Below are 12,992 nucleotides of genomic sequence, written 5' to 3'. Positions count from 1 at the left end.
GTGAGCTTGCCAACTCATCCTTCTTCTTGGCCTTCAATCACAGTTATTTTCAATTGCTGGCTGGGAAGCTTACCGCAAACATGTCCATATAACTGCAAAAAGGTTTCAGCAGGAATGTCTTCCTGGCATAAATCTGCTCGAATTGAGAGCAGTGAAACTAGCTCTCAAAGCTTAGCTTTTCTCCTGAGAATTGAAGGGAAGCACGTTCAAATGGTGACGGACAATACAAAATCAGTGTCTTACATCAGGAAAGCAGAGATGTTGGTTTCCAGACCCCTCTTCTTCCTACTCAAATGACAAACATTATGTGGCACAGAAAAGCCCAACATTTAAAAATTGTTGTACTTCATGGCTGGGAAAAATCATGGTATTACCACATTGTCTATCATTCCAAGGCATAGTACTGGCAATGTGGAGGTAATACCTTAGAAAGTAAATACTGCATCTCATGGTATCTGTATTTTCTGGGTGACATATTCATTTCCATATTAATGGCACTTGGAATGTGAGTCTAAGACTGAAAGCCCTAGAAATGAAAACAAATTAGGCAATCCACCAATCTGCAGATGAGTCGCGTTAGTATGTCCTTCCACCAGCTCTACGAAAGTGCCTTCTCCAATGATCTCCCGGGAATCAAGTCTGTTACAGCTGTTGCTTATGTCCACCCAATTTTCTCATTTCCTCTTAGTTTTTTGATCATATGATTTGCAAATACTTCTACCAGAGGCGGCACCTCCATTAGGGCAGAGGAGCGTTGTGCCCCTGCTGCTAGCACAGCTGCAAAGGTGAAAAATAAAATGGTAATAAAATACATTTATTACCATTTTATTTTCTCGATCCCAGCCAAGCCGTGTTTGGGGGCGGGCCTCTGCTGCTGACTGACAGCAGGGGAGTTGTGCCCACTCCACCATTTTACACTGCGCATGTCATTTTGGCCGACTGTCTTGTGACGGCTAGCCTGACATGCGTAGTTTAAACCTCTTCACCCAGCTGTCTAGGGCAGCTAGATGGAGATCAGACAATGGCCCCCGTTTCCCACGGAGCTGGAATGCGCCGTATCTACTAAGGTATGACACATTCCTGCTCTCCCTGGGATGGCTCACTGGGTGCTGCCTAACACTGCATTACAGGTGTCCCTTCCTGCACAAAAACAATCATCAGAGGCATTCTCCTTTTTCTACGTGTGCTGCAGAATGCGAGGGATAACGAGGAGAAATAATGAGGAGAAATAAATATATTTCTCCTCGTTACTCCTCTGTTGGGAAGGTGTATCATTTTGACGCTAGCCAGGTTTACTATTCTTAGTAAATCTGGTAATGCACCAAAATTAATGGGTAGATGTGTGGGAACGCCTACACTCCACCCATGAAATACCTTCCAAATGCAGAGAAACGTAAAGCAGTGACTTGTGCTGCATTGTGTTACTCTAGGTTTACTAAGCCCTGCAGGGTAATGCAAGGTGGCTTTGCGTGGCTTAGTAAATCTGACTTAAGGGCTCCCGCTGCCTTGCGTCACCTTGCGTGACAATTACTAAATCTGGGCCGGGATCTACATCATAGCATTTGCGCTTACTGGGAAATACTTGCAACAAAATGATTTACATGAAAGGTTGTACATGTTTGGTGATCTTCATTGTTATCTAACTTGGGTGGGCAGTCTGCTAAAGATGTCTGTTACTTGACATATGCACTGACACAGCCAGCCATAGGGCACTTAATGAAGATTGGCTACGACTTGACAACGTCATAGCTAACAGAGGAAATTAAGTTGGCATAGAATTATGTGGTAAGCGTTATAGGCCCTGGCAAGGGGTTTCTTAGAGCTGGTTCAATGCATTTATAATTCGTAAACCTTTTCAATATGCTTTTTGTAGATTTTCACATGTTTTTAGATTTTACTGCACAGTCTTGTTTCCTGTAATGTTACTCGTGCAGATCGTCCAGTGGTAGACATTCCACTAGTTTGCGGTTGGGAGGAATATGGAACTGTACGTGGACTGTTTATTGACTTCATGGGCATTCCTATAAGACCCTGGCCTTATTTATGAAAGTAATGTAATAAATACCATGTCTGTGAATATCCACAAAGTTCTGACTTGTGTGCCAACATTCCGAATGAGTATCTCCCTCCCACGCCTAACCCAGCCCCTGGGAAAAAAAACATCCCCTGTGTCTTTCTTGTACTTAAAATAGGGGGAAATCCCTACCTGGTGGGTCTATGCCCGTTGTAATGCCCTCTGTGTCCATAAAAATCCAAAGATTCTGATCTTGACTCTGAATCTGTTACATTTTTTGCTCAACGAATCATAATTTGGGAGCAGAATAGGTTTTGTGGATCAGGGCATGTGCTGGGATCTTGGGGAGCAGGTGGAGCAGTTCAGCTTGTGCACATTAACACACAGGACTCTTTGACAGTGCTTGCAAAAAGGGCAGATCAATGATTTCATGTTACACTGACTTTGTTGTCTTTTTTCTTTACAGGGTGATGAGGCCGAAAGTTTTTTTATTGTAGAATCTGGAGAAGTGAGAATAGTCATGACAAGGAAGGTAACAAATAACTAAATATTAATTTCTTTCAGAATTTTGGAGAATGGTAGCTATTCTAAGGTGCCTTAATTTGTCAAACCACAAAACATCTCTCTAGTCAAATTATAACTTTTGTGTAGATGAACAAGATGACAGCCATATATCCACCACATATGTTATTGGAGCATTACCATACTTAAAATGATAATATTGGATGGAACACTATAAAAAGCTTTATCAACGTATATCAATGTGGCCATTTGCATTGAACGTATCAAATGTAAAAACCCGTTTAAGGGGTCTTGCTGACATTCGACTTAATATATTACTAAAAGTGTCTCCTCACACTGTGACTAAATAGGCGTCTTGGCAACAAGACTCTGCAGTCTGTTTTTTAAGGCACAGACTCTAAAAATACAATTAAAGTACAACGAGCTCAATGGTTTCACTTTACATTATAGGCAATTTTAGATTCTGAAAGATGTCCTGGCAGCCATATTTATAGTGCCATTTATAGCAATGCCTTCTTAATACCGCGCACAGGACATGTGCCACTTTTTGGAAGATGTACATCTCCCCAACCCTATATAAGCTCACAGGTCCCAGGAGAGACTCAGGAATCTGAACTCTCCCCTTGTTTAAAATGTTTTAATAGATACATTTGATTTATGAAATATTCCTAGGCATGCAGTTTTAAAAAAATGTTTTTTAGCCTGCCTCCATCATTTGCCTTGAAACCCAAATATCACTGTAGCATCACAGAGGCCATAAAAAACCTGAGCCGCTCACCATATTTTTAATCTTCTTTTTCCACCTTTCAGACAAGGTTGATGGGCGATGGAGATTATGGTTGTTGTACCTTGTCATTATTTTTTATTCCTTCAATCAGTTTTATTATTTTTGTAATATTCTTTCACTATTACCCAAATAAAATTTTCCTTTAATGCCAGCAGATGTAATTGCTGTTTTTTGTCCACGGCCTTTATCCATCATGATGGATTTCTGGCTATCGTGGGCCATGCCAATATAATACATTCAATCCATCGTACTAAATGGAGTTAGATCTCCCTGCCACCTACTGTTAAAAAACTTTAAATGCAATGTCAGAAATGTTGGCATATCCTATAACACCAAAGCCTTCTACGGCATAGAGCAGAGCTTCTGAAACTTTTTAGAAACACAACCCAATGTTTAAAATGACACACTTTTGCGGCCCACCTAGCTTTTATCAACATGAGGCAGGCAATTTTTTTAAGTATTTAAAGGAGCTTTTGCTAGGAGCACTGTCATTTACAGACAGCACATTTTCCATTTGCCACTACAGTTGCACACACATATAGTTTTACTGATAAAACTATATTGCACACAAATGATAATGTGTGGATATCGCATTTCAGTGAAATTAATATTTATCATTTGTGCATCACCAAGCAAAGTGTCTTGATTTGTTTTGATCCTATTAAAATCTGTTTCCATCACACTTCAGAATTACAATAAATGTGCTTCGTTTTTACTTTTGTAACTGCTGACTGTGTACTGTTCATTTACAGATATTTAAATTTCGTTGTGTGTTGCAAAAAAACAACATCCTACAGCCTTTCCGTTCACACTTGCTGTGTCCCAGCAAGATTCTCACATAATTCATTTTACTTTTCGTACTCTGACTGCAAAATGAGAGGAGTTTGTAAACATCAATCTCCATCACCATCAATTCTGTTAGAAGACATAGGGTGGCATTTGACCTCTGTCTCTGAAGCGCAGCATATGTCACAAGATAAATACAGAATTTAACTGAATCTTTTTTTATTGCTTGGACTTTCGCGACCCACCAAAGATCAGCTGAAGACCCACCAGTGGGTTGCTACCCACAGTTTGGAAAACACTGGAATAGAGTGTTCTCCCCAAACTTACATTGTTTTGTGTTAACTTTTGAATTTGTACTAATATTGCCTTTGGTTCCAATCTAATTTCTGCTTCTAGGCCCACTCAGCTTTCTTACCAGCTAGTAGATTATAGTGGTGATTTTGAGGGCGAGCCAATAAAAATGTTGGCTTAAATTAAGAATAAATACATCATTGAGTCAAGTAAATCAGGTGAACCTCAGACTTGATTGCAACAGTCATGTGTAGAAACTCAAAATAAAAAAGGAGAGGGACAATATGTAAGTAACTTGTTATTTGATTTGTGTTAAAACAAAATCTAAGAAAACAATTACAGATTTAGAAGAAAGATTCAGAGTTAAGCCCTTCTCTGCCAGGCCTTTTCCTCCGTGCCATGCCCTTTTTGGCTATTTGGGGTAGTTCGCTCTTAGGCCCCCATACCTTTCTTCCGCATATGGTATCCACGCCAAAATTGCATCCTTTTCTTCCAACTTCCTGATGATTCTAAAGATCCCCAGGGTTTGTGGATTGCCCCGGAGGGGACCGAGAAATTAGGCAAAATACAGCTAAATTTGTTTTTTGGGGGGGGGAAATGGGAACAGAGTGCTGCAGAAGACAGCATCTGTTTTGTTCCCTGCAAATGTTATCGATGAAAGGTTTGTGGTGCTAAAAGCACCATCTTCCCAGCTTTCAGGAACAGGCAGACTTTTGTCAGAAAACAAAAATTTTCTACACAGTTTTGGCATTTTACTGGGACATAGCCTATTTTTCCTATTTTTTGTGCTTTCAACCTCCCTCCAGTTAGTGGTAGAAATGGGTGCAAAATCAATAATGGATCCCGGAAAGCAGTGGGAAACCTCCACGGTAGCAGCGGTTGCATCGTAATACAGTTGGCAGAGCTTTCCCGACCTCAGTGGTCGGAATCGGGCTGCAGCGGTCAGTCGGGCGATCCAACCCACATCGTAATCAGGCCCTTTGGTGGGGACCAGCTAAAGATTTCGACATTTTGAGAATTTTCTCCATTTTCATGGATTTTTATTGTTGTTACTGTTACATTTAGTATTACTGCAGTTATGTTGTCATTCTTTCTTTAGTTTTCAGAGTGGGACTTCCCTATGTATTTCACGTGTTGTTTGTATGTTTTTGTTTTTTTTAAAAGGAAGGAGGTATGTTGTACATGGCTTGTATTTGTACCACATTACTTTAAGGAACCTTCCTAAATCAGAGGTTCCAGGGTTCCGTAGTTGGAGGAGGCTTCAAGTTCTGTTTTTGCATCTGTTGGCTGGCAGAGGGCTTCTTTGCTGTCTATGGTCTGCGATCAATAACTTTGGAAGATAACAACAGCAGCAAGTGTGGTTCCTGTGCAACTGGTAGCATATGGTCTGCCACATGCACATGACCTCGTCAATATCCATGGAGGACACCAAATTTTAGGCATGCGCAAAGCTGTGCACATTTTGTGGATGGAATTTATTTCACTGAGGTTACAATTCCACAATGATTACCTAAGGCTGTGGGCCAAAATGTGGACTTCATAACTTCCAAAGGACTAAGTAACCTCAGCACGTAGCACGTGACAGAGACAGCTATGGCGTTCAGTGAGGGTGATCTGTGATTGGCCTCATCAAGAACAATATGTCACGTTAGACAAGTGCATTGTTTCACATAAGATAATCTGAACTTGACATTTTGCTGCAGTTTCTAGCTGTTACCTGAGAAACCATGTTCGCGTGAGGTTCCTCCTTGTGCAAGACGGGAACTTATCTGGGGATTCACCTTTACTGTTCAACATGCACACATGCATGTAAGGCTGCAGGCTAATATCACCAAGTGTATCACACACATTTAAGGTCTTTATACTAGGCACAGGCGTGTAAATCTGAGGAAGTGTGTGTCACAGATGTCATGCCTGCCATTAAAGGTCCTCAATGCAATGAGTCTCCCTTGTTTTCTCAGCCAGTGTAATCCATTATTTACTCTTTGTTCCTTCTCACAGATTCTTCACGTTGGTGAAAGTTATAAGCATTTGAGAGTGTAGTGTTAGTACTTGGTGTATTCTCCGCTCAGTGCAGGACATGTTGGATCTATCCACACTGTCACCTTTCAATAATTTATTCCTTCTTTACCCTGTCAACTACACACCTAGACGCAACACTCATAACAAGCATTAGCAAAGCCAGTTGGTTTGGCATTTATGTGCTAACACATGCAAATACAGACATTCTCTATATGTACCATGTCACTGTGCAACCTGACTCATGGCACCACAAGCTTGGGGAATAAATTATGGGCAGAGGCATCAAAGGCACGGAAAGAGGCAGGTTGCATCAGGATGAGCATTAGTAGTCTTGCACATTTCTCCATGCCTGTGTTTACATCTGTTGGCCCATTATAGCTAGACCTACTGGCTTTGCACTTGGCATGCACTTTGGACTTGAAGAGCACCAAGGAGGATTTGTGTATGCTTTGTCCTTGTCTGTAGATGGACTGGAATGCAGCCTAGAATAATGATCAGTGGAAGATATTGTACTGCTCAATGTTTTAGTTATTCTCAGTAGGTACAGCTGTGGTCACCACTTTGCTGGCAGCTGTTGTTGTGGTTGTTGTCCTTGCTGTGGTAGCAGCTATTGTCACTGCTGTGCTTCCTGCTACTGTGGCAGGTGTTGTTGTTTCTGCTGCTGTCTCTGTGGTTACAATTGTGCCAGTGCTGTTGTCCCTGCTGTGCTAGCAGTAATCGCTGTTCATGTCCCTGGCATGGTGGCAGTGCTGTGATCGCTGCAATAGTCGCTGCTGTTGCAGCAGATGTGCTTATTGATGTTGTGCCAGCTGTTGTTGCTGCTATTGGTTTTATACTGAAGCAAATGCAGTTGCGGCTATTGTCACTGGTGCTATTATAGCTGTGACGGTTGCTGTGGTCCATGCAATTGTAGAAGTTGTTGTCATTGCTGTGGCCCCTGCTGTCCTGGCAGTCATTGTTTGTTATAATCTCTGCAGTGGTGAGAGCTGTTGTAGCTACTCTTTGTCTTGCTCAGTTGGCAGCCTTGGTCTTTGCTGTGTTTCCAGCTGTGGTCAGTGCAGTACTTCTTGTTGTAGTGACACCTGTGGTTACTTCTTCAGTCTGTGCCATGGTTACAGCTGTGGTGGAAACTGCTGTCACACATGTAGGCCCTGCTGTGCTTGCAACTATTTTATCAGCTGCTGTTGCTAACTTCAGTGGTGGCTGTGATAACTCCTGTTGCTGCTGTGGTACAATGTGTCTTGGACCGGATGTGGCATGTAACAGGTTACTCACGTCAGGCATGTAAGCCAGGGTTAATGTTGTCTTTCCCTCGGATCTGAGAAGGATCCTGGCCTCTGAGTTCTGGACTTGGTGCAGTCTGCTCGAGGTATGTTGGGATGGCAGTAAAGGCTGTTCACATAGTATAGATGGGCTTTGATGATTACAATTATTGAGAGGGAGGGCAGGAATATTATCCTTCACCACAGAATTCAGTGATGCAGGAAGGATGCTTTGACAGCAGAATTTAATTGAGTTGTATGTTTTAAAAGGCTCATGTGGAGCACAGAGAGGGTGGTCAAGATAGTAAAGGCACTGCCCTTTTTATGTTGACGCAGAGAAGTAACCCTTTATTGTCTGGGCTGTGCTTGGGTTGGTTACAGGCCTTTGGGCGCATCCGTTTTAGCACACATCTGTTCTTTACAAGTGATGTCAATGACTGTGTTTCTCTTGGTTTTGGGGATTGTTTGTGTCACCAGCATTGTTGTGACAAGTGTGTCCACGGGGCCGGATGAGGGTTGCCAATAGACTGTGACAGATATTGAACAGGAGGCGAGTCAGTACAGAGCCCTGAGCCTCTTTGCAGGCAAGCAGAAGCACTTTAGATCCAAGGGTGGGTATAGGGAAACAGTATTCTATTCTCTGAGAGAAAAGGAAGTATTCAGTCAGGGGCTGAATTTTGGATTCTCAGGTGGCCCAGGCAGTTTATCAGGGCATGATAATTCATGGTCTTGAAAGCCTCTATACGGCGCAGGTGCGGGGGACTGTTGCGCCTTCTACGGCAACCTGTTTCAAAGGTCATCGTAAAGGGAGACTGAAACAACATTTGTGCCACCGAGTGATCTTTCTCTGAACCGTGCTCGGTGCAGTGCTTTGATGGTTTCAAGGAACACCCATAGTTTCTGGAGCACTGCCCGGTTTCCTCTGACCCTAGAGTGGACTATGTTGCTTTATAGTTGAGCGTTGGGGCGGCATGGTGATGGAACAGTAGTTAGTACTGAGGGCTACGTGGGCCGGCGTGGGACAGGAGGAACCCAACGCTCCTGATGGTACGGGCTGGTTTTTGCCACTGTAGTGTCCTGCTGGGCTCGTTCTAGTGTCTCAGCAGTTACTTGTGTATCAGCCACTCCTTAGAGGGTTGGCCATGCACCCACCCCACACCCATCCACCACAGGCATCACGAGTGACATGGGCCTGTTAATCAAAGGCCAGAGTGCACGTGCTCGTGCCCAGTTAGGTATCACAACTGTCTCTGCGCCAGTTATTACTAAGTATGAAGGCCTAGAGCCCGCGATTTTACAGCCACCAGGATGCCAGTTATTGAGAAGGAAGTGTTTATTACTGATAGTAATGGGTGTATTGTGAGTTGCATGGCAGCAGTATTGTTTCTTCTGTGTGCCCTTCAGGTTCTTAGTTTAAAGGTAATGGGCTTATGAATGTTTTTAGTTTTGGTAGTTGAGTGTTTAGCTCAAAGATAACAAAGGCTTGTGATCGGTGTTTCAATCACTGCGCAAGCTGTAGCTTAACTTTAATACATTAACCATTATTTGCGTATTTAAGAAACAGTCGCATGTAGCACATGATATTTGGTAGTAGATTTCCCTTTCTAACTGTTTTTAGGTCGAGCCTGGACAGCGCATAAGCTGCTGCGAGGCATGTCGTAGTGGAGTATGGCTTTGAAGCCCCGCCCACTCCCCGCCCATATTTTTAATTGGCTTGTGTCATTGTCCTTCATAAACGCTGGCTTCCAAGTCATTATTAGGCTTGTTAGTCCCTCCTTGGTACCACCTTATCTGCATTTGTTACCTCCCATAACGAATGGACCTTTTACTGGTGTTGTTACATGGTCTGCTTTATAAGTTGGTGAGCACTATTTTCTTTAATGCTCTTCCCCTATCCCACCCACGACATTGCAGCACCCGCCCGCTTTTATTTTAATACTAATGTATTTATTCTAATTACAGCGTGGTCCCCTTTAACTATAGCTGCCGCGCTTAGTTAATTATTTAATATATGGCGCGGTCTGCTTTTACTTTAGTGGCCGCGCTTATTTAATTATTTAATATATGGCGCGGTCGGCTTTAACTTTAGCAGCTGCGCTTATTTAATTACCAGCGTGGGCTGCTTTCACTTTAGCGGCCTCTCTACAGAAGCTTCTGATTTTAATTTTTTTTTTTTTTCACTTTGGGTGAAAGCGCCATACGCGCTTTCACTCTAAATGGGACACTTACTTTTATCTCCACAACTAAACATTTGTAGGTCTCTTATTTCGGTATTTGTAAGTCTGCATTCCTGAAAGAGATGTTAGGACCAATATTATATTAGTGCGAACTGTTTTTTATATTCATTCCAAGGATTACTAATTATTAATCCTTTTAGGCTAAAGTCGTTAATTATCTCGATTTTTTTCTCGCAATTAAATGATTATAATTTTAAGAAACGTTTTAAACAAAGTGCATGCCCCTGTTAACCAGCGAATCCTGAGCTGTTTTATTGTTAATATAGGTGCTCAAGGGAAATATGCTTTTGCAGTTAATATGACGTCACCTTGAGAGCTTTACTTTGGTTTTCTCACCCACTCCCAGTAAGAAACTGAGCACGTCACTGTGTGGTCTTGCTGACACCCGAGCCAAACACAGGGTCGCTATACTTAATCTCTGAATGCCTCGGAAGCCGTAATGGCGCCATCTGCTGGTTGACAAGGAGATTAACTGATCGCTCTTGGATTCCCATCGGAATGCCAGGCCAAGTGAAGTGTCAATTATCAGAAAGTAAAACTAAAGAACTCGTTATACTTAAATATTTATATTTATTTCCTAAATACAAGACCCGCCACAGGTGGAGGAAGAACGGAACTCACAGGAACACCATCCGAGGAAGAATGCGTGAGTCAGAGGGTGACGTAGATTAAGTAACCAATCAACATTCGAAATGACGTGCGTTGGTAACAACCAATAGGATAACAGATGAGCCCCCGGTGCACGAGGAAGAAACTTAATACAGTATACAACATCTCCCTTTTTTCATAAGACGAACTCAATACATAATAAAGTCTCTAAATCTGTTGGGAATGCTAGTTGCTCTGCCAGAGCTGGTGCAAGAGCCTTCTACATGACTAGAAGCACACGCTTCATTGTTCTCACTACGGGTTACATTTTCTGCTGCTTCCCTTGGCTCTTGCTTCTCTAGATCAGCTGATGTACCCATAGTTAAACTGTGTTGAACTGTTTCTTTTCCAAACACCTCTTGCATAGGTAAACTTGAAGTCTCTTTTGAAATAGAGCTATCACTGGTAGATTCTCTTAAAACTGATGGAGAATAGTCTTTTTCGTTTATGTGATAATCAAACCAATTTTCACATTGTTCCAACTCTACACCCTCATTAAATGGACATGACATGAGTTCCTTCTGTCCATCCTTGAGCTTGATGACATCACTTTTGTTTCTCCATCCAAATTTATGGAGTCGAACAGAACCACTAGAGGCCTCAATAACTTCACAGGGTTCATAATACTTTGACTCTCCCTTATGCCTGACAAAAGGTTTCTTGACAATGACCCAATCACCCTTGCCAATCTCTTTTACAACAGCTCTATGAATCTTGTCATGGTATTCTTTAGATTTAATCTGTTGCTTTACAATCTTGTCTCTCACTTGGAGGTCGGAGTCATCTAACCTTGTTACTTCCTGCATACGGTCCTGAATAATAGCAAACTTAGGTGAAACAGCAGAGTTACCCTGCCGTCCTCTCATTAGGAAAAAAGGCGAATAACCAGTTACACTATTGACTGTATTGTTGTACATATAAACTCTTTCACGAGTACAGTCAACCACTGGAAATCCAGCCGAAATTGCCATCTGAATGCCATCTTTTAGAAAACGATTGACTCTTTCCACTTGACCATTGGATTTAGGTGAATAACAAGGAGTCTTTTCTTGACATATACCGTTTCTCTTCAAAAATGTGACCATTAACTCGGAGGTAAGCTGTTTTCCATTGTCTGAGACTAAAACCTGCGGAAAACCTTCCAAAGAAAAACATGACTCCAAGAATTCTATTACACATTTGGAGTCTATAGATGACACAAATTTGACATATATCCATTTGCTATAATAGTCACATAAGACAATTACAAATCTAGAATTTTGCTCTAGAACACTAAAAGGACCTGCAAAATCAATAGCCAGTTTAACCCAAGATGAACAGGGAATATCGACTAATTGCATTTCTTGAACTCTAGGCTTCCAATGCTTATCTGACCTCAGACAAATAGAACATTTTTCTACAAACTCATTTACATCAGAGTCCAATCCAGGCCACCAATAATATTGCTTCAAAATTTTTTTTGTCATGGTTGAGCCTAAATGAGAGTTATGAGCTAACTCAATTAGATGTTTTCTTATTTTTGTGGGTGGAACCAATAAATCTCCCCGCAAAACAAAACCTTTCTCAATGCTTAACTCTTCAGCTACTTGTACATATGTTTTTAATGAATCATGTACATTTCTGATAGGCGGCCATTTGCTTAATATATACTCTTTTACCTTGTTTAACACTGAATCTTCATCCATGAGGCTTAACCATTCCGATTCTTTACATAACTGTTCCAATTTGTTAAAACTGTGAACAAATGACACTACACATTCAGTTTCTTCTTCCACTTCTGTCTCTACATTGTTCAATGGAAGACGTGAAAGGAAGTCTGCACTTACGTTTTTCTTACCTGCAATATGTTTAATAGTAAAATTGTATTCCTGAAGTTTAGATAACAACCTTACTAACCTTGCGGAAACTTTTCCGTTTCCCCTACCGCAACCATCCATTAAGAAAGTCAAAGGTTTGTGATCTGTGATCAACTCAAAACGTTTACCCCATAAATACATTTTGAGTTTATCAACAGCCCAAACACAAGCAAGGGCTTCTCTCTCTATGGTACTGTAATTACGCTCTGCATCCAATAAACGTCTGGATATGAATGCAATGGTATGCACCTTATCTGCAACTTTTTGAGAATAAACAGCACCTATGCCAACAGAGCTTGCATCTACAGTGATGATGTTGATACCATCGGGATCAAATGGTTTCAACGTTGGGGCTTTAACAATAGCTTCCTTGATTTTTGTGAAAGCAAACTCTTGACTCTCAGACCAGATATACTTCTCTCCTTTACGAAGCAACATTCTCAAAGGCTCAACTAAATCTGAGTAGTTTTCGACAAAACGTGAGTAATACTCACTGAGCCCTAAAAATGATTTAAGAGTATCTTTATCCGTAGGTTTTGGTGCATCTGTTATAGCTTTGACTAAATC

The 12,992-nt window shown here is 41.6% G+C and overlaps 1 protein-coding gene across 2 annotated transcripts in view; it reads left to right on the top strand.

Annotated features, from left to right (window-relative positions):
• Positions 1-12,992, top strand: part of PRKAR2B (protein kinase cAMP-dependent type II regulatory subunit beta) — a 343,470-nt gene that overhangs the window by 309,760 nt on the left and 20,718 nt on the right. For both annotated transcript variants that reach the window (XM_085654132.1, XM_085654133.1), the window contains exon 9: positions 2,481-2,546. In XM_085654132.1, coding sequence (XP_085510258.1) covers positions 2,481-2,546 — 66 coding nt within the window. The remainder of the gene's footprint in view (positions 1-2,480; positions 2,547-12,992) is intronic.

The sequence above is a fragment of the Triturus cristatus genome, chromosome 4_1, assembly GCF_964204655.1.
Source record: "Triturus cristatus chromosome 4_1, aTriCri1.1, whole genome shotgun sequence".
In the NCBI taxonomy this organism is placed as follows: domain Eukaryota; kingdom Metazoa; phylum Chordata; class Amphibia; order Caudata; family Salamandridae; genus Triturus; species Triturus cristatus.
The sequence above is the reverse complement of the archived record's forward strand: the minus strand, read 5'-3'. Positions and strand labels throughout refer to the sequence as shown.